At 41.7% G+C, this 22,959-nt stretch overlaps 1 protein-coding gene across 1 annotated transcript in view; it reads left to right on the forward strand.

The window, feature by feature from the left end:
* Positions 1-22,504, forward strand: part of LOC137272407 (protein eyes shut homolog) — an 89,165-nt gene extending 66,661 nt beyond the window's left edge. Inside the window, exons 17-37 of the mRNA XM_067804787.1 lie at positions 18-225; positions 715-921; positions 1,250-1,390; positions 2,125-2,338; positions 3,356-3,822; positions 4,458-4,718; positions 4,920-5,042; positions 5,911-6,141; positions 6,808-6,924; positions 7,798-7,911; positions 9,117-9,412; positions 10,204-10,554; positions 11,234-11,587; positions 12,973-13,135; positions 13,632-13,785; positions 14,353-14,579; positions 15,275-15,496; positions 15,959-16,156; positions 16,905-18,833; positions 19,318-19,845; positions 21,992-22,504. Of these exons, the coding sequence (XP_067660888.1) occupies positions 18-225; positions 715-921; positions 1,250-1,390; positions 2,125-2,338; positions 3,356-3,822; positions 4,458-4,718; positions 4,920-5,042; positions 5,911-6,141; positions 6,808-6,924; positions 7,798-7,911; positions 9,117-9,412; positions 10,204-10,554; positions 11,234-11,587; positions 12,973-13,135; positions 13,632-13,785; positions 14,353-14,579; positions 15,275-15,496; positions 15,959-16,156; positions 16,905-18,833; positions 19,318-19,845; positions 21,992-22,245 (6,759 nt within the window). The 3' untranslated portion in view covers positions 22,246-22,504. The remainder of the gene's footprint in view (positions 1-17; positions 226-714; positions 922-1,249; positions 1,391-2,124; positions 2,339-3,355; positions 3,823-4,457; positions 4,719-4,919; positions 5,043-5,910; positions 6,142-6,807; positions 6,925-7,797; positions 7,912-9,116; positions 9,413-10,203; positions 10,555-11,233; positions 11,588-12,972; positions 13,136-13,631; positions 13,786-14,352; positions 14,580-15,274; positions 15,497-15,958; positions 16,157-16,904; positions 18,834-19,317; positions 19,846-21,991) is intronic.
* The last annotated feature ends 455 nt before the right edge of the window (positions 22,505-22,959 follow it).

Here is a 22,959-nt window from a genome sequence, read left to right on the forward strand (position 1 = left end):
AATTCTTGGTGTTCTAGGAGATAGACGAGTGTAAATCACGGCCATGTGCTAATGGCGGCTTGTGTATCGACGGCTTCAACAACTTCACCTGCAAGTGTCCAAACAACTTCCAGGGTATCACCTGCAGCGAGGACGTTGATGAGTGCAGGGGAGATAACTCACCATGCCTCAATATGGGCAGATGCAACAATACCTATGGTTCTTACACCTGTGACTGTGGGGAAGGTAGGTAGCGTTTTAAGTGTAGGCAGTGTTTATCTTTCCTCTTTTTTAACAGAAAGTCATAAGTTAATCATTTGTAGATATCAGACATAGGCCAGGTCTCCAGTTTGTTTGTCTCTTTGATGTTTAACGCCACATTATTCCCTCTATTAAGCAACTGACAAACAAAGAATAGGGCATTGCATCAAGATCAATTTCCATGATTTGTCAAGAAAACGAACAGAAGAGTATGGTAGGGCAAATTTTGTTAACAGGTTTCTCTCTTCATGGTTTAGGTCAGTTTAGGTCAAGGTCATGAGAATAACCAGTACAAATTGTTAAATTTTAGATTCCTGCATGGAAGTATTTATTCAGTGTATGTTGGAGTTATCAATCTTAGCATTATTTCTTAATGATTTGTATAAGATTTCAGTGACGACCTCTGCATATGTTGACAGGACCACAGACCATATGATATAATAGGTCTCTGACTGGACATATTACAATTTACAGGTTTCTCTGGAAGCCAATGTGAATCCGACATCAATGAATGTCAAGGTCATCCATGCCACTTCAATGGAACATGTGTGAATCTGATTGGTGGATATCGCTGTGACTGCGTGGATGGCTTCATGGGGAAGAACTGTGAGGCTGTCATACGACAGTGTCAGTTCGGCAACCCGTGTGGGGACAATGCTGTATGTGTTGAGAAGCCTTCTGGTAGGTTCAGAATATTGTCTCAGTACATCCTCAAACCTAAGTATTGATTGGTGAATTCTTTAGTTCTGTAATGTTTAAGGAATTAGATACATTTGAATCTCTCAGACTTGCATATGATTAGTCCTCTTGATAAATATTAGTTTGCTTAATTCCCGATTCCCGAAATGTGCCATTCAGTTTTACCAGGGGTTGGGATGGGTGGGTGCGTACCCTCTTCTCCCCCTGAAAATAATTCTCTATGGAGCATATCTCATTAACCTTTGGACTTCATGATCTGTGTGCAAAGTTTCAGTGGATTTTGGACATTCGTTGTTTCTTTTTGTTTCAGGTGGATATACATGTTTTTGTAAACCTGGTTACCACGGCAACAGATGTGAACTTGAGATCAATGAGTGTTCCTCGAATCCTTGTCGTAATGGTGGCAGTTGCCATGATGGCATCAACTTCTACAACTGTTCCTGTGTGGAAGGTAAGTATCTTCTAGGCCAAGATTTTCGAAGTTCTCTTAATGTTAAGATAGTCATAAGTGCCATACATTAAAATATGACTATCTCAGTTCTGAGAGAGCTTCATAAGTCTAGGCCTGGGATGTGTCATCACTGGTTGAATTGGAATCATTTTATGCATTTATATATTGGCAGTCAGTATCTATGGCTCTTTTGATTTTATTACTTGGTTTATGATCCTCCGACCCAAAATGTTAAGAAAGTGGGGGAAAAAATTATTTTGCATATATTTTTTCCCAATATATCCTGCCAACATGATAAAGCAAAGTGAAACAAAAGAAAATATAGCAAATTATACCTTTCAAATATTCCCTGAAAATGTTTTATGATTTACCAAAGAAAATCACATAAATCGTCAGAACTCATAACAATATGATAAGTGTGAAAATAACATCGCCATATTCATTTTTTGCCCCCTCTCCCTACTGACCAAGAATTTTTTCTTGTTAATCCTCAAAACATGAAATTGAAAACAAAAGGCCGTAATTGTGTTTGTATTGGCTTCCCATTGAGTCTAACCTAGGCTTGGAAGTTTTATTTGCGTGTTTTTTTGTCATACTCAGAATGGATGAATGAGTTTATTCTAAATTTTTTGTGTGTAGTTTGTTCTGATTGTTGTGTTTAATTTGTTGTGCATTTTTAAGGGTTTCTCATATCTAAAAGTATTCACATATTTCGATCTTCCCTTGTGTTGTAGGTTATGAAGGGAAGAACTGTGAGGTGGATGTCGATGAATGTGCAAGTCAGCCCTGTTTGAATAAAGGGGTGTGTTATGAGCCGGACATTAACACCTTTGGTTGTAAGTGTCGGCCTGGCTTCACTGGTATCACTTGTGATGTTGACATCAACGACTGTGTCTCCAACCCATGCCAGCACTACCAGGTGTGTGTGGACCGAGTCAATCACTACAGGTGAGTCTCATCACTGGGTTTAAGCATTCACTTGTCATTCTAAGAACTCAGGATTCGATTCCCCACGCTGGTGCAATGTGTAAAGCCCATTTCTGGTGTTGCCCACCATGATATTGCTTGAATATTGCTAAAAGTAGTGCAAAGCTAAACTCTCTCACCCACTCACTCAATAAGACAAAGATTCTTTCATTTCATGTTTTAGTGAATAGTTACCATAAATGTAGCAGAAAACAGTTTGATGCCATGTGCAAGCACTCAACAGTTTGTTAGTGAGAGTTAGAATTACTTACTAGTATTGGATGAGGCCCATTTAACGACGGTGCCAAGTTAGGGTTTAGATATACCAACAAGAATTGAAGGAGGCTGGTGGTTTGGAAATTGAAAAAAAGCATTAATTTGATCACAGAATTGTGACCCTTACTAGTGCCAGGATCCTTGATTATAACCTTTAGTTTTCAGGACAATACCCATACTTACAGCCACACCAAAGTCGTTAATCTGTTGGACATGAATCTCCTTTCTCCCAATACTAAGATGGGCTGTTGGGTAGCCTAGTGGGTAAAATGTTGGCTTGTCATTGTTTAACACTGGGGTTCGATTTTCCACATGGGTACGATGTGTGCAGCCCATTTCTGCTGCCCTGTCTCTCACTCCCTCGCTCACTCATTCACTCAAATGAACCATTCACCCATTCCTTCATGCTGTCCTACTCCCAGCAGATATTTGGGACGGTGAAGTAGTGTAGTGGTTAAAGTGTTTGCTTGTCACACTGAAGACCTGGGTTCGATTCCGTAAATGGGTAGAATGTGTGAAGCCCATTTCTGGTGTCTCCTGCTGTGGATATTACTGCAATATTGCTCAAAGCGACATAAAACCAAACTCACTCACTCAGTCAGACCCAACAGTCTCGATTTCCTAGTGCAGGTGACAGAGGAAGTATGAAACCTATTCATCTGAAAATTACATAGTGGACATATAATTAGATGCAATTGACATATTTGAAATATGGTGTTCCAGCTGCGAGTGTCCCCCAGGAATGACAGGAGATGTCTGTAGCGTCCATATAGATGATTGCCATAGTAACCCATGTAACAACCATGGCACTTGCATAGACATTGGCAACACGTACGTCTGCCAGTGTCCATACCCATACACTGGCAGGAACTGTGACACTGATGTAGATCCCTGCTTCCCTAACCCCTGTCTCCATGGTGGCACCTGTTTCCGTGACAACAGTGTTGTCGAGGGCTACAGATGCACCTGCACTGCTGGTTTTATTGGCAATCGTTGCCAGGGTGATGTTTATGACTGTCGGTCTAACCCCTGTCAGAATGGAGGAACGTGTGTTGAGAACACTGACGGACATGCAGGCTTCAAATGTCGGTGTTCCAAGGAGTTTGCAGGGACGTACTGTGAACTGCAGTCAGATGACTGCATGTCTTCGCCATGTCAAAATGGAGGAACTTGCACACCAAAACAAAATGGTAACTATTTGCATGATGGTAATGTATTTGTTGCATTTGATGAATCATATGTCAGTTGTACTATACATGTTACAAGCTACGATGCATGAAGATCAGGCTTAGAATCCCTCCTCATGCAAACCGATGCTTGTCATAAGAGGGTGATCAGGTTCGCTGGCTTGGTTAACAGGTCATCGTATCCCATTTTTGTGAATCGATGCTCATGATGTTGATCACTGGATTGTCTGGTTCAGATTCGATTGGTTACAGACTGCTGCTATGTAGCTGGAATATTGCTGAGTAATTACAGACATTCACTCACTTGTTACAAGTTACATAGAATGCCTCCTTGGCTTAGTGGATTGAGTGCCAGCCTGGAGAGCTAAGGGTCCTTGGTTTGATCCCTCATGTTTAAAGATGGTACTTGTTGTTACCTTGACTAACAGTAGGCACTATGGGAATAAAACAAGGATGGGTTAATTCAGTGGTGTGTATGCTGTGTCTGAGTGGAATATTGATGTTAAACCATCAGAGCAGCAGACTTAAGGCAAACACGTAGACGCATAGTGCTATGTAAGTGCAGTAATCGTTGATTGAATTGACACAGTAACCGCAATCGTGAACAGACTTCTTAATTCTCTTTTTCATCCTAACAGGCTACACATGTCAGTGTCCTTTAACATATACGGGTCAGGACTGTGGTCAAGACATCAATGAATGTGACCAATCAGCAATTCTGTGTCAGAATGGTGGTCACTGCTTCAATCTGATTGGTGGATACACCTGTGTGTGCAGCCCATATTGGACGGGTCCCAACTGCCAGGTGGACATCAAGGAGTGTCAGCTGAGTCCTTGTCGGAACAATGCCACCTGTATGGAGGTGGTGGGTGGGAGCCCCCAGTGCCTTTGTCCTCTCGGTGAGTTTGGTGTGAGTCCTTGTCTGTGGTTTGAATCCAACTCTGTGGTTTAAGGAGGTAGTGAGGTGAGTTTGGTGTGAGTTTGATCACAGTCAAGTAACTAACCTTTGTCTCCATGTTGCTTGAGTGAGATAAATCTTTTCGTATGACTTCTTCTCAACTCGCCAGAGTTTGTCAAAGCAAAGATTGTTCCTGATCCAGGTTTGACCGGAGTTACGTGTGAATCAAGGGACTACGGGTGTGAGATCGCACCATGTAGGTCTGGGGGGACCTGTGTGCAGCAGGGGGATACCTACACCTGTCAGTGTTACCCTGGATACACAGGTGAGTCATCCTCATCCATCAGGGTCTTATATTCCTTATCATCACTTCATGTGTGATTTTCTCAAAGTCTTAGTCTAGGGCTATATTCACTGATAGGACTGCACAACTTACTGTATATCACAATGCCCAGTTCAAACAATATGTATTTCAGTGGGTTTTTTAAGAACCGATATATTGTATAATACAAGTATTTGAGGTTTTCTGATTATCTCTGTGGCTTTTGTCTGAGGTTGGACCTTTATTCTCACTGAAGTTTTCCATTGTAATTATTTGACAAATCAGCATAATTTTCATCTAAAAAAATATAAAAAAGAAAATACAATCCATCGAAACCAAATTTTAATCCAGCATTTCTGTGATCACAGCCATAACATTTATTTTAAGGGCTTTAGTATGTAGAAACAACTCTCCATGAGCAATCAATGTCAAACACTGAAGCTTCCAATATATATACAGAATGAAACGTACACAAGTTCTGTAGTCGCTGCCTAGTAGAAATTCATCAGGACCACTAAACGATAAATTTGCAGTGATCATGGTGGCCGGTGAATTTTGTATTGATAGTTAAGTAAATCTCTTATCTATTAATGTTATTTTGGACCAGTGAAGTACAGATAGAACCACTCATTATTGTCCTCTCTCTGGTCCTGTGGTCTAAGTAGGAAATTTTGAAAGTTTTCTTTCCTTGATATATTACAATACATATTGGAATGTGTCTACCAGAATTACAGTATGTTGCAATACAATCTATTTGCTGTTAAATAATATGAAATTTTGAATTAAATCAGTAAAATGCCTAGTCTTGAAATATGAAATCTTTGAAATATTAACATGTTTGTTTCTGATTGAACAATTTGTTTTGTGTCAGGTGCCAACTGCGAGACCAACATAGACGAGTGCAGTTTACTCCCCTGTAAGAATGGGGGCACATGCACCGATGCTAGTAATGGCTTCCGTTGTCGGTGTGCTCCCAACTTCACTGGGCTAACCTGTACGGAGCTCATCAGTCCCTGTGACCCTAATCCCTGCCAGCATGGTGGAACCTGTCAGGAGGGGGTGCCAGGGGTGTTCCAGTGTGCATGTCCCCAGGGCTACACAGGTGAGGAAGACTTGAGGTGTTTTCCCTGCCACATCTGTACAGAAGTGCATGTGCATCACCTAAACTGTTGTAGAAAAACATTTCTACATCTGTAAAACCACTGCACCAGGAAATGTACATCGGACATCAGTGAAAACATTGGTTAAAGCACATGCTTTGGTAAAAGCACTTGCATCATTTAAAGCATGTGCAACAGTGAAAGCACATACGTCAGTCAAGGCACATGCATCGGTAAAAGCTGTCAACAGTGAAAGTACATACATAAGTTAATGCATATGCAGTAGTAAAAGTGCATACATCAGTTAAAGCACACGCAGCAGTAAAACTCACACATCAGTTAAAACACATTCAACAGTAAAACTCACTCATCAGTTAAAGCACATTCAACAGTAAAACTCACTCATCAGTTTAAGCACATTCAACAGTAAAACTCACTCATCAGTTAAAGCACATTCAACAGTAAAACTCACTCATCAGTTAAAGCACTTGCAAGGGTGAAAGCACATATTCAACAGTAGAAGCACATGCAACCATCAGTGAAAGTACATGCCTCAGTTCAACACCTTGCTTTCTCCATGGTCTGGCGGATGGTATTGTCTTTCTGAACAGCAGACTATGTATGTGAGTGTGATTACCTATCTAATCATCATATCTGTTGCCTCTCAGGTACTCATTGTGAGACAGACATTGACGAGTGTGAGTTAGCTAGACCCTGCCAGAACAATGCCACCTGTATCAACCTCGTCAACAGCTTCAGGTGTGAATGTATGCCAGGATATACAGGTAAGACTTAAGCAGGTTGTGGTGCTACTCTTGGTAAACATGAATGCTCATCCCATCAGTGTCATACCACTCCATAAAGTTAAGAGTCACCTGATTTGTCGGAGGTGTATGTTGGTGCATGTGACGATCTATAAAGGGATATGATAATATATAATGTAATGACATTATGTACAAGAAAGAGTTCATTAAGTACTGTCTGCAAAGGAACTTTTGAGCTCCTCATATCAGTCTGGCATGTCAACAAAAATAGCATGTAAACAAGCATTTTTGAAATGAAAAAAAATTGAAATTGTTAACAACATGTAGACCTGAAGATCATTCAGCAGTATTGTTTGTCCGCTGATCATGTGTCACTCAGGCATGATTCAGTTTCACTGATGCGGCGGACAATGACTGAGTCTAGTTTTACTCTGCTTTTAGCAATATTCCAGCAATATTTTGGTAGGGGTTACCACATATGGGCTTCACTCATTGTACCCATGGGGGGGATCAAACCCGGATCTTCAGTATAACAAGTAAACGCTTAAACCACTACACTACTTCACCATTCCAAATATCTGCTGGGAGTAGGAGAGCATGAAGGAATGGGTGAACGTGTCATTTGAGTGAATGAGTGAGCCAGAGAGTGAGAGACAGGGCATCAGAAATGGGCTGCACACATTGTGCCCACGTGGAAAATCAAACCCCAGTCTTAAGTAACTGTCAGTCAACTGTCTAATTCTTCCACCAGTCTACAGTTTCAGATCTCAGATGGACATAGGATATTAAAGAAATAAGTACCCTCTCAACCTTGTGCCTATTTTGACAACTATTGCCACCTACAATTGGCATTTTATGAATGCTTCACTAATTACTGTTTCTCCCTTTCTGAAGGTTTGGCCTGCAGTGTGGACATCAACGAGTGTGCTGCCTCCCCCTGTGGTATGGGGAGCACCTGTGTGGACCTCGTTAACAAATACAGGTGTGACTGTCGCACAGGTATGACAGGTGAGTACAGTCAGCTCAGGATTTAACTAGCCTTCTTTATTCCATTGAGAGTTGTGTGTTGATACCACCACTGTTTTCAAGCTGGAGAGACCTGTGAAGATCTGGGTTAGTTTTGATCTACAGTAAACTATGCTTCTCTGAAGAGGCGACTAACAGGATTGGGTGGTCAGGCTCGCTGACTTGATTGACACACATCACAGAGATGCCAACCACTCCGATTTGGGAGGAGTTACTCCTATTTTCAAACTCTACTCTCCGCTTTATCTGTAAAGAAACTTGAAAATGCAAATATGTTTATAAATTTAGAATGTTTGAAAGAATGTTAGTAAATAGCTGTTAGAATATGTTCATTTGAGTTAAGCATTATCTGGTTAATTAGCCCTGAAATTGCATATTTCCAGCAGAGTAAATCTATTTTTGTGGGGAGACCCCTCCAGACACCCTCCGTCAAAAGGGTCCCAATCCCCCTCTCACGCTCACCCCTAGCTCACACCTTCAGGGCTCGAGAATTGCTTTGGGCAAGGCTTTCATTTGATTCAGGGTTGGCATCTCTGACATCATGGCACCCCAACTGTGCAGATAGATGCTCATACTGTTGATCACTGGATTGTCTGGTCCTGACTTGATTATTCATAGACTGCCGCCTTATAGTTGGAGTATTGCTGAGCGCAGTTAACATTACATTCACTCACTCACTTATTCAAGCTGGAGAACTAGCTTGATATCATTGTTAGTATCTACTCCAAAAGTGTTTACTTGTTTGTTACGTATGTTACATACAAGATTTCACTTCTAAGAATTAGGGTGTTGAATCCCCCCTATTATTGGCTAGGCATTAAAGGTCCAGGATATTATCACACATCAGCAATATAATCCGCTGCAGCTTGTGGTGGTGGTTAGATTCCAGACTTTGTGTGTAGCAATTAGTGTCTCACTCTTTACAGTATGGGTCTGAATTGCAGATGGGACTCAACCCCAAAAGTAACAGATTCTGTACATCACTGAGAAAGTGTTATCCCAAATCTTACATGTTGCATTTGGGTACTTTCGAGATAGCAGAGAGGATTCACATTAAGTTTGATAAAGGGATTGTATATGAATAGTAATATCCTTCTAGATTACAATACCAACATTAACATACAATTTAAATAAGACCTTCAAGTTTGTGGAATGCAAAACATGACAAACTGTTGCTGTCTTTACAGGTGTAAACTGTACAACAGATATCAAAGAATGTGAATCCAGTCCTTGTCTTCATGGTGGTCAGTGTTCGGAGCCACAGATCGGTCAGTTCTTGTGTGTATGTCCGAGCGGAGTGTCAGGGGCTACCTGTGAGATGGTTAATACAGCCAGCTTTGATGGCCTTAGTTATGTCCAACTACAGCCAGACTTCTCGGTGACTGGAAAGCGTCGGCGCCGGAGAGAAACAGCCAACATGATAGGGATGAGATTTACCTTTACAACATCTGTCCCCACTGGTCTCATCATTGTTGTGATGGGGGTGAGTCCAGTTTTTGTTTGTTAGGTTTATTTAATTTATTTGTTGCAAAAATCAAACACATTAATTTTCCAACAGCTTATGAAGATCTGGATTAGAGTTGGTCTTGAACAACCCATGCTTGTTGTTAGTGGCAAATTGGATCCCATTTGTCATGCAGATCACCATATCCCTATCTGTGAAGATCAGGGTTAGAACTGATCTTCAGTACCCCATGCTTGTCGTAAGAAGCAACTAATGGGATTGGGTGGTTAGACTCGCTGACTCGGTTGACACATGTCATTGTGTCCCACTTGCACAGATCAATGCTCATGCTTTTGATCACTGAATTGTGTGGTCCAGACTTGATTATTTAGAGATGGACATCATATAGCTGAAGAATTGCTGAGTGCACTATTAGGAAATATGCTAACAGAAATATTTCAGTAGTATGACTGGCCTGTAAATTATTACATAATTAATCATGAAATCTACTCCAGACAATTCAGTGATACATGATCAATGACCAATGTTGTATGATCACATCTGACAAGTGCATGGGTGATGTGAATTGTAACACATGGGAATGTCACAAGATAGGGTTGCCATGTGATTTCACATACATGAAACAAATTCTTTAGTTTTTAGCAATATATGCAACTTTTTAGAATCTGAAGAACACCTGATACCTGATGTGACTATTGTTGATCTACAACACGGTCTGTTAATGATCAGTGTCTTTTGCCTTGTGTTGAATTGTAGTTAATAATACACATTTCTGTGCTGAAGTATACCTTATCTGAACAACTGACCAGGTGGACAAAGAAGGGCGACCTCAGCACTTCAGCCTGGAACTGTACCAAGCTGCATTCTGGGTAACTGAGAATCGTGGCCTGGAGACGTCACAGAAGAGCATCCCCTTGGGCCAGGCAATCAGCGGCATCTACAGTCACACCGTCGACATCATCATCCTGGACAGCTTCACCAGTGTCACCCTGGATCCCAACAACTGCAACAATTTGCCTACCTGCTATGTGTCCTTCACCTACAACCAGGACATGGCCTTTACCTTTGAGCATCAGATGTACATGGGGGGGATACCAAGCGTAACTCCATACATTCGTAGCAAGCTGAAGACAGTGCAGGGATTTGCTGGTTGTCTAGGGGTAAGGCCAGATGTGTTTGGCAGTGTATGAAGCAGCCACCTGTGTCATGCCGACAAAAACCTTTTCCCATTTATTTTTTATATCTTTTGCTTAGTTTCAACAATCAACATTGGGTTAGTGAATTATTTTGTGGACAACAACTTTCAGGCATAGCTAGCACGACTTGCCAGCAAAATATGGAACTTATATCGCACACTGAGACAGGGTGTGAGCAGTTTCTTCAAGAAGGTTATTGGATGATAATAAATGCAGCATTTATAAGTATTGAATGATGTCATATAATGTTACTCATGAAGTTTGTTTCTGTGTGATGCCCCAAATTGAAGCACATGTGATACATATGCCGACCCCTAGGAAAGTGAGTTTGTTCAAATTGCCTCTGTTCATCCAGCAGAAAATGGGTACCCGGCGGGATAAGACATGTGGCTATTAACCTTATAGCACCTCACAGGTCGCTTGGGTTTTTCTGGGTAATAATGAGCTGTGCTTTGATTGTTCGTTATATGAGCATTGACCAAGTGAATGGAGTTTAGTAGTATTGAAATAGTTGTTCGCAATGGACTTTTGCTATTGCAATAGGATGTTGCATTACATTTGTTTCCTCCGCTATACTCACCTCTAGAAATCAAGGCCAAACTATTATTATTATTATTATTACCTTTTGGATCTTCCCTTCCAGAACCTGATGATCAACAGCAAAACCATGAGCCTGCTACCCCCAGGGAACTCCTCCTCTGTCACCCCCTCCCCCTCACCGACCATCTCCAGCCAGTTCATGAAGCGCCCCACACCAGGATGCTCTGCCCATGAGCCATGCAACACTAACCTGTGTCGCAATGGTGGGACATGTGTTGATCTGTGGACCAGGAAGTACTGTCAGTGTCGACCTGGATTTGCTGGAGAAACCTGCGAGTTCCAGAATATGGCCCACTTCTCTGCTGCCTCCATGCTGCACTACAGTGGTCTGGTGGAGATAAGGGAGCTGTCCTTCTGGCTCAGTGCCCCCAACTCTTCGGGAATGCTGCTCTACACGGTGAGACAATCATACAGCATCACTTGATAATAACGTTCCTGTGTCTTCAGCAACCCATGCCTGCCACAAAAAACTGACAATGCTCATCATAAGAGGTGACTAATGGGATCAGGTGGTCAGGCTTGCTGACTCGGTTGACACATGTCATCGGTTCACATTTCCAAAGATCAATGCTCATGCTGTTGATCACTGGACTGTGTGGTCCAGACTCGGTTATTCATCGACTGTGGCCATATTGCTGGAATATTGCTGAGTGCGGCATAAAACTAAACTCACTCTCTCACCCACTCACTTGATAATAATGGGAGAGCAATGATAATTATCAACATGTAGCTACACTAGCCACATTAGGAAACTGCATTGTCAAAATATTATACCAGTTGATATGTATGATAACAATGTCAACGGTACATATAAACCTCATTAGAGGGATTGTGAGACCATAACAAGTCAGGGGAATTTCAATTGAAAAGTCAGTCACAAAGACGTCATGAGTCCACAAGCGGGACAGGGGTCAAACGACCATGTCACAAGCTCAACAACAGGTATGTCCACTATCAGCACTGAGAACACCAGTGCATCGATGACACACAGACCCTATCAACGGCTTGTGGGATGTAATGCCAGGTCAAGGACATTATCTGGCGGATGAGGAGGACGGCGTAGACGGCGATCCATTTCATCTCAAACATGCTCTATCAGGGAAAGATCTGGCGAATTTGCAGGCTGATTCAGTCAGTCAACGTTGTGGTGTTGCAAGAAATCCATAGCAACCCTTGCTGTATGAGGGCGGGCATTGTCCTGTTGTCAACCCAGGGCCATGGTGTTGCAGGAAAGGAATTGCCACAGTTTGAAAAATCTGATCCCTGTAGCCCACACCAGTTACGTTGCCCTGAACAATCACCAAAGGAGTTCTTTGGCATGCTGTTATTCATGAGGAATGTTCATGTGCAGGGATTGATGCTGCCCTATTCGTCACTTCTATCTCTACTGGTGGATGGATGTGGTTGTGTGGTATTGCACACTGATGCTGCCCTACATGTCACTTCTATGCTGTAGGTGATGAATGTTAGTAGTATAGGGAATGATAGTTCTGGACCACTTTACATATAGGTGTGCTAAAGCTAAGCAAAGCTAAGCAAAGCTAAGCAATTTGCTTAGCTTTGCTTAGCTTTGCTTAGCTTTAGCACACCTATATGTAAAGTGGTCCAGAACTATCATTCCCTATACTACTATGTTGCCTTGAAGGACGAGTGTTTTGCTACTGTAGGAGACTGATGTTGCCCTGTGTCAGTTGTTCAATGAGTCAATGAGACCCTGACTGTGGAATTTGTAGGTGCTGTAGGAGACTATTGCCCTACATGTCAATTATTTCTATGCTGTAGGTGACCAATGACGCCTTGGCCTTGATGATTGACCGTGGACAGATCCGGCTGCACATTGTGTCTGGGAACACTGACACTGTCAGCCGAGTGGGACAGAATGTTACCAATGGAGAGTGGTACAAAGTCAGCCTTGTGCTCACTGGAGGGAGATACAAAATTCAAGGTCAGTGGCAGGATGTCCTCAAATGGTTACCATTATTAATTTTTTTTCCTTTACTATCCTTCTTACTTTGTATTGCTATCTGCAAATGTACCCTGTCCAGTGATGTGCTCTGTCCAGGAATAAAAAATAATAATAAAAAAATAATGCTGAATTGAATGACTGTTAGGAATCTGTTCTTATAATACCTTGTTTTGTTTACCATCAACAGGCTTTTAATTTTTCATTTAATTGAGATGAATAATTTACAGACGTGAAAAAGCCCCCATACATTTTCTATCTGTAATCTCATCATTTCTAGTTGTTCTTGCCAATAGTGACTACAGAAAATCATCATTGCCAACCGCATTCAACATCAGCTACTACGCACACTCCCTATTCAACTTAACTAGTCCCTCTTATCACTCACTCGCTCACTTGCTTGCTCGCTTGCTCACTCGCTCACTCACTCACTCACTCACCGTTTACCACACTGATATCCTTGTGTTAATCTCCGTAGTGTCAACGCCAGACACAGGCGTGTTTGGGTCAGGAAGCGGCACAGTCAGCAGCTACATCCTCGTCTCCATGCCACTGTTCATAGGGAAGCTCCACGACCACCCTGCCATCGACAAGTGGAGACTTCGGCCCAGCAAACTGCCCACCTTCGAGGGGTACGTAATGCATGTGAAGTCAATCATAACCTACTCTGAATAACCTTGAATACCAGGTTGAGAACATCTAAACATCATTCCAGTCCATCAGGAAAATAGTATGTAACTAGAGTAAAATATTATATTATATAAGGAAACACCTTATAAAGTAAAATAGTAGATAAATGAGGAAAATAGCATATGGTATGAGAAAAAACTTATTAAGTTGTCAGGAGACTAATAGTTATGATATAAGGAACATAATAAATGAGGAGGAATATAGCATTTTATGTCATGCGAGTCATGGGTTATATGAAGAAAGTAGTATTTAACGTCATAGTACTTGCAAACAGTGTTTCAACAAAGTCCAGAAAAGAAGAGAAAGTTTGGGATAGGCATCAAGCAGAATGAAAGCTACAGGTTCACTCTGCTCCAAACAAAAAAAAAAAAATGTTTTTTTAATGAACTGATTATAAAGGAAGTATGGTTAGCATTGTTTGATATGACAGTGAAGCATGTTCAATTAATTATATCTGGTAATGGTGTCCTGTTGATTCATGTATGAAGAGGTCCATGTTTCTTGTACAGGTTTGAAGGTTGCCTGCGAGACCTGACCATCAACTACAACCCAATCGACCTCAAGTCCAATGTAGCTTCCATATTTGGCAACGATCCCCCTCCCCCTACCCCAGGGTGTAGGCGGGAGGAGACATGTAGCCCCTCCCCCTGTCAGAACGAGGGTGTGTGTGTTTCTGGGTGGGAGGGGCACACCTGTCAATGTCCGTCCAACTACCACGGACAGAACTGTACAGATGGTAGGTACAGGACGTTATGTTAAGTTCATTTTAGTCAGGGGCAGTTGGTAGCCTAGTGCTTAAGGCATTACTTTGTCATGTTGAAGATCTGGGTTTGATTCCCCACATAAATACAATGTAGGAAGCTCATACCTGGCATCCCTGATATTCAGGTGCATATTAAACATATTACATTTGTGTCAATTGCTACTTCTGTAGAAGCATTATTCACCTACGAAGGTCAAGGACTAGATTTTCAAGGCTCTCTTGACGCTAAGGTAGCTGTATGTTAATGTTAATGTATGGTACTTATGACTATCTCAGCGCTGAGAGGACTTCAAAAATAGAGGCTCTGAATAAGAATCTGGATAAAACAATCTAAAGCATTGTTTAACCCTGATTATCCTGGGGGCCTTCGAGAATCAACTCTTAACATTTCAACATGTGTGGAAGCAACTCTTCAATGTGATGAACCAGCACTTCAGCTGATTGGCTGTGACTATCTGTCCATGTTTCCGTGTCTGTGTTTGGACTAATGACAAAGTTGATGTTAGTGCACTGAAATACCACCCCGAGTTAAACGTTGGAATGAGAAACTGTTGAGTAGATTGACTCCATGCCTACAGTCCTTGCATTTTTGCTTCAATAACATGTCCCAGAAGAATATGGTATGGAATTGGTATAAGTACCTGCTGAGTATGGTCTCTCTTCTCCAGTGTCCTCATCAACCTTCAACGGCAACACCAGCTACATCCACGTCACCATCAACAGGTCCATGTTTCCATTTGGAGACACAGGCAGCTTTGATTTCAGGACCAGGCAGGCTACTGCCACACTTGTGTACCATGAACTGTTCTACAGTAATGGGTTGCTTAGCAACCTCATAGAGTACCGGACTTACAGGGGGAAACTCCAGATAAGCATCACAGGAACAAGCAGTGAGTTGAGGGAAATTGTCTTATACAATTCATTGAATCTCTGTTCAAGTTAAACTGGAAACATTTTAATTAATTATTCAGTATATTTATATACTGCATATATCCATGCATCAAGAGTTTGCTCAAGGCACTGTTGTTTCCCTTATACATTGATGTCAATCTCAATGGCACATTGTATTATCAATCTCAACTCCCTGGGGAGTATACCACTATGGCAGCCACTAGGTGCACCAAATTACTGTGGCTTTTCTATCCTATATCAAGTGCTTGAATATTCAATGTAATCACTGGCATTTCTCATCATATTTCCGAAATCCTTGGATGAGAGGAATAATTTGAATGAGTCTAACAGATTATACCTCAGACTGCAGTGCAATGAGGATTCACTTGAGGCATCAGGTTTCAACTTCTCAAGTGATATATAGAGTATCACTGAATTTCAGTTCCAATTGTATTTTCCAGGGTTTTTGGAGCCTGTGACTTTTGCAAAAACTGTAACTGATGGCGACTGGCATACTGTGTATTGGCGCCGACGCAACAACCAGCTGAGGATTACCATGGATACAGACTCAAGAACAATACAGACCAGTTTTAACCCGTACGACAACAGGCTTAACACCACTATCATGGTATATCTGGGTGCCAAGCCCTTCAGACCAGGTGAGTCTTCGCACAGGTGCATGAGGTGTATCAGAAGGTCACATACCTTATTTTTATCATTATTCAGTATAATCTATTTATATACACACACCGCCAAGATGTGTTCATATTTTCATGGGTCGTCACTGTGTATTGGCACCCCAGCATGATAAGGCAGAACAATTCTATACAGATGAGAGGAGGTGAGCTTTTGATATTGGTTTTTGCATTGTCTTGCAACATTAAGGTTAGTTTAGCTTATGCGCCCCTTGTTTGGCCATGAGAGTTCAGAGTTCATATTGCCTTGAGGGAAATGCAAACAGGCATACAATCTACATTATGAAGAGTTTGTGACCTTGAAGTCCATCAAGTTCATGTTGGCAACAAGATGGTGTAGAGATGGTTTGCTCTGATGGAAGACATAACATTGCTCTGCTCTTAGGTATATAGAGAGGTTCATCATGGGACATTAATTTCTGCTTCCTGGCATTAGATAATTGGAAACTTTGTTTTCATTTCTGATCAACCTCATGTCTCAGTTATGCTAGGCTTTGATTGAGCTAGTATATGTACTATTGTGCATAACCAGGCTTTGCTGTAGTGACACAGAGTGCTTTGCAAACCAATGGAGATAACTCCCACCATCTACATGCCACCTGCTAGTTTTAATACAGAAATGGCATAACTTACCAGAATTTTTTGTGGTGCACTTAAGCCTTCATCGGAGGTCAGACAGAGTATTGATAAAACTATTATCTTTTTCATCCAGGTGATCCCAGCTATATGATTGGCTTCTTCAAGGGTTGCTTGCGTAATGTGACCTTCAACAACCAGTACCTGAACTACCTGCCTAGCCACGCCCCTCAGTCAGGAGTGGATGCCAGGAATCACAGTGTACAGGTTGGTTGCCATAGTGACGATGTCTGCCATATCAGCCCCTGTTCTGCAAACTCCTACTGTAAAGATAAGTGGAATGCTCACTCTTGTCTGTGTATGGAAGGCTGGGAGGGAGATAACTGCCTTCAGAGTACAGACGACTGTCGAGGTCAGATGTGTCTGAACGGTGCCACATGCGTTGATGGTCACAAACAGTTCACATGTTCATGCTCGCCTGGATTCACAGGGCGGTTGTGTGAGTCAAGCTACCATCCCTGTAACTCCAACCCTTGCTCCCTGAAAAACACAGAACAATGCCTGTCTACCACACTCATCGACTACGAGTGCAAGTGCAAGCCAGGATGGATGGGCAGGAACTGTACGGAGAATATAAATGAATGTGAAGGAAATCCTTGTCAAAACCAGGCTACATGCTTAGATCTTATCAATAGTTACAAATGTGAATGTCTTGATGATTACTTTGGTGACAATTGTGAGTACAAATATGTGTGCTCATCCAAGCAGTGTTTCAATGGAGGCCGATGTGTTTCCAGCGATGACAACACAAACTACACCTGCTTGTGTGACAAGAGATACATCGGCCGCAACTGTGAGACGTTCAACTATTGCTACAGCCACCAATGTAGCCCCAACTCCACCTGTGTCCAGAGCAACACAGCCTATGCCTGTAACTGCAGCACAGGCTTCTATGGTGCTTACTGTCAGTTCCGGGATTATTGTGAAAGTCAGCCTTGTTTGAATGGTGGTGAATGTCGTAATGACAAAGATGGATTCCGATGTCAGTGTTCGTTTTTCTACACAGGGAGACAGTGTGACACTGCTGTGAATCAGTGCAAGTTTAACCCTTGTTATAATGGTGCTACATGTTTCTTCAATGAAAGTTCTCCCGATCAGAAATACACCTGTCTGTGTCACAATGGCCACACTGGACAACACTGTGAGACAGACATCAATGAATGCGCGGAGAACCCATGTCAGAACGGTGGAACGTGTCAACAGAGCTCGACTGATACTTCCGTGCCGTTTTACCCAGGGTTCAAGTGCACATGCAAATCGGGATTTGCTGGACTCAGGTGTGAAAATGACACCAACGAGTGTGACAGCCAACCTTGCAGACATGGCGGAGTGTGTGAGGACTATATCGATGGATATCGATGTGTCTGCACTAAGGGCTTCCTAGGTATCAACTGTGAATATGACTATCGAGGGTGCAGCTCTTCTCCATGCCAAAACAATGGCCATTGTGCTGAAAACGAGGACAAATCGTACAAGTGTGAATGTCCGTCTGGCTTCAGTGGAACATTCTGTGAAAATGATATCAATGAATGCGAGTCCCACGTTTGTCAGAACGGGGCCAGGTGTGTTGACCTTGTTACTCAGTATAAATGTGAATGTCTTCCAGGGTATACAGGGACATACTGCGAAAATATTACCGATTCGTGTTTCAGTCAGCCATGTTTTAATGCAGGGAAATGCAGTTATCAGGGTTTGTGTAGTTGCTCTGATGTCATCTCGCGCTGTGGCTGGCACAATGAGACATGCCAGGCTCAGTCCTGTTTCAACAGACCTGGATGTACGTCACACTCTGTGTCCTATCTCTGTGACTGTCGGGGGACGGGCTTCAGGGGACAGCAGTGTACGGAGGATGAGGATGAGTGCGCCATAGATGGTTGGTGTCAAAATGGTGGAGTGTGCGACAACACGGTCGGAGGCTTCAATTGTGATTGTAAGGGATTCACTGGCGATAGGTGTCAGATTGACATTGATGAATGCAACAGAACCAACCCATGCTATAATGGAGGTAAGAATCATAGAAAAATAGACATAGTTTGTGTTATGTTTTCTAACTAACTATTGCGAAATTCATAAACTCTAATAATGTGTTTGAGGAATATTACAAAACGAATACAGTTGTTCCTGGCCAGGTGGTTGTCTCCCTTACACATGCCAGGATGTACTAGTCACTGATGAGATATTTAACATTTCAAGCTTGATACCCATACTAACTTCGGCATAGCACAATCATTAGTCTCAGACTAGCAGCTGTGTTACTGACATATTGAATATTCCTTTCGTCTTCTCACTTTTTTACTGATATATTGTGCAACTCTAAGTGTTAGTGTTTAAAATCATTTCCAAGTCATATCAAGTGTTTGGATTTAATTGCCAAAATGTCTAAATCATGTTGCAGTGTTGCTAACAAGCAGTATGAAACCAAGCTCAGCCACACACCTATATACATAAGGTAATATTTGTTGACACATTTTAACTGTGTTCTGTTACAGGAATCTGTGTGAACTTGCCCGGCTCGTTCCGCTGTACCTGCCCTGCTGGATGGACTGGTCCGACATGTGGACAGAACATTGATGATTGTAACTCCAAACCATGCCAGAATGGTGGACAGTGTATAGACCTCATGAACAACTACGTCTGCATCTGCAGTGGCACAGGTTTCCATGGTGACAGGTGCCAAAACAACACGGATGACTGTGGTGGCCATGTTTGTCAAAATGGTGGTCGGTGCATTGATGGAATCAAATCATACACATGTGACTGTACCGGAACTGGGTATACTGGTGCCCTCTGTCAAACCAAGGAGAAACCATGCAAGAGTGGTCCATGTATGAATAATGGAACCTGCATCGATGTGGCGGAAACATTCACCTGTGACTGTATAGGCACTGGGTACAGCGGGACTATTTGCCAGGTGGATGTAGATGAGTGCGTGATGGGGTCACACAGGTGTAGTGAAGGGTCCAGCTGCCTCAATGTCCGTGGTGACTACAACTGCACATGTGCAGCTGGTAGAGGTGGTAAGTAGAAAATGACAGCATTACCTCCCCAATGGAGATGTCAGTGCCTTTTAAACTGATTTATACTCTATTGCCTCCTTGTCAGAATGATGAGATCTCATTGGTCCATATGATCTTGATGAAGTACTTGATATCATGTTAAACACCTCGCAAAGATGGCGACTTACCTTAGAAATTCACAGATTTAAATGCAAATCAATCGATCCTGGACCCTGTTGGAGGCCTGTGGCCTCAAGACCCCCAGCTGATTTTCAGCTGAAGTCACTTTCACCTGTTGCCATCCCTGCAATGTTTGAGCATGAAATCTTCAAGTCATCATCATCATCATAATATCATCAATAGGAGTAATACTGCAGTATCAGTAGGATCACTGTACTTTGGTTTGGTATACTTTAAAGCAAATCAAAATGAAGAAGATTATGGTTACTGTTTCCATCATGTTATCAAACAGTTTAAAGCATTTTTTGTTTGCTTACCATCATTTCTATCAAGTTGTAAAAGAACAGTTTGTTCATTCAAAATAACAAAGATTACGGTTATTGTTTCCAATGTTATCATACAGTGTAAAGTTCGACTCTTGTTGTCAATTTTCTGCTTTGTAATCATATCTCATTTACTGAACTGAACCAAAGACCTTGTACTGCAATATGTATCTGGGTAGCTAAAAACAAAAAGGTTGTTACGACACAACACAACACTGTTGACACAACACAACACTATTTTGTACCAGTTTTTGATTTCTTTAACTTGAACAATGGCAAATTGAAACCAGTTGATAAGATAAATGAATTATCGCAGTAGCACTTCAGGTTTATGTAATTTTTGTGTCGCCATAGTTTCAGGATAAAAATTTAATTCAGGTTGCAGAACGCCACACCCATTGGGATACTACAACACTGGTTTGTTGTCAGACATTTGGGAGCTTGAACTGGATCCAATTTGATTAGACATATAGGCACTTGATTAAGTTTCTAAACCACTTTTCAACAGCCTCTTGTTCTAACTGTGTGTCTGAGAGGATGTGGCTTTATGGCCTTGAACTGGTCTTTGTGAGGGCACTAAGACTTTAGAAAGTTGGGTGTTTGTGTGGATAAGTAGAAAATTACCTTCTGTTAATATTTTTTATGTAGAAGATGTGAAGATTAGATTTGTATGTCAAACAATATCTCCTTGACAGTAGATTTTGTACAGTGCCCTGACATCATTACTTTCATGCTTCAAAATGATATGATGTCATAAACTTAATGCTGTCTCAATGCTATGACATCACTTAACACAGTAGGTCTAAAGGCAGTACCATGTTCACAGATGTACCTTTTTCATTGAAAACTAATTAAGACTGATTTTGGGCAATATAAATAAACTCACCCTCATGTCTAATGATATAAGTTAAATCAACACAAGTTGATAAAAGTGAAAATATCCTCAGGAAGCCTCGAATATTATCAACTAGTTGATATAATTGATATCAGTAGACATGAGGGTGAGATTCTATATCTTCCAAATTCATTCTTCAAGCAGTATCACTCAGTGTTTTAGGAATGAAGGCTATCAAACATCAGTTGCTGAGTAAGTTATGTGATTGTGAAGTCTCATATGTGTCACTTCTCGGCAGGGATGGTGGGGTAGCCTAGTGGTTAAAGTGGTTGCTCGTCACACCGCGTTCCCGGGTTCAATTCCCCACATTTGTTTTTGCCATGTCTCACAGAAGATATCACCTCACCCAAGTAACATATTCTATAGAATCCAGTTTAGGTTGATAAATAGAAAATAGAATAAAGACCAGATGCTTCTTACACTGAGGTATTTTATTGCGTGCATGGCAACAACAGTCTGATGAAAATGTACCGCCAACATATTTCCTTTCCCCGTGAAGGCCTGGGTTGTAATATTGATCTTCAGTAACCCATGCTTGTCGTAAGAGGCAACTAACAGGATTGCGCAGTCAGACTCTCTAACTTGGTTGACACATCATTGGTTTCCAATTGTGCAAATTGATGCTCATGCTGTTGATCACCGGAATGTCTGGTCCAGACTTGATTATTTACAGACTGCCACCGTATAGGTGGAATATTGCAGAGTGCAGCATGAACCTAAACTCACTCATTCACATATTTCCTTATTTGGAATTACATTGATCTTTCAGGTCGTTACTGTGAAACAGCTGTTGCGCTGCCTGTGGTTGGTGGAGTTACCGGTGGCAACGAGGGAGTTGTTGCAGCATGTGTGGTGATACTGCTGTTACTGGTGGTTGCAGCTTTGTTGTATGCAGCATGGTACACGAAGCGCAGTCGTAAACTACAGGGGCGATACAAGCCTGCACAGGTGGAACAGAGGTCAAATGCAGAGATTCCGATGGAGAAGATGATCGACCCAACAAATGGCGAGAGACTCATATGATTAAAGAGAGCCAAGAGATACAATTAAAGCCAATGGGAACATTATCATGAGAGTCTTGAGAAAGATACATGTGAAGTGGGGAAGTCTTCTGCCACTCATAGCATTGTATATGAGGCGCTGAAAGAGACTTCTATGAAATATGGAAACAGGTTTGGAAAAATGGACAGAGAGAGTTACATGAAGCAAAACACAAGACTTTATTATACATATGGATAGGGATTTGTATGAGAAAATTGAGAGTTATATAAGAGAAGAAAAAGCAGACATAAAAATGTCAGATGAACGGAACTGTTTAGGAACATGGAGAGAGACTCGAACATGAACAATGACAAGGACTATCAAAGAATTGGTCAAGAGTCAGATGAGACAGCAGAAGAGAGAATTGTATAAAACAGACTCTGATACTTTTATAAAACAATTTAAGAATGACATAAAACAGAGAAACAGCTGAATGAGATCTTTCCATGTCTGAGACATTTTAGCCGGAGCTAGGATGCTGAATCAAAAGCTGTGAGATGGCAAGCTGGACAAATAACGCTTTTTATAACCTTTGTGAGAATGTGAAAAGGAAGAAAATATTCAAGGCTGAATCTTCCTTCATGTTCCGTCCCTCTGTGATTGCACTGACTTATGAATCTCACTGTACATTGCTGACGTCAGATGAAGTTGGTGACTTATCATTGGTTATAAGTGTGTCATGGACACCGCATACTG

Source organism: Haliotis asinina, chromosome 2 (genome assembly GCF_037392515.1).
Source record: "Haliotis asinina isolate JCU_RB_2024 chromosome 2, JCU_Hal_asi_v2, whole genome shotgun sequence".
Taxonomy (NCBI): domain Eukaryota; kingdom Metazoa; phylum Mollusca; class Gastropoda; order Lepetellida; family Haliotidae; genus Haliotis; species Haliotis asinina.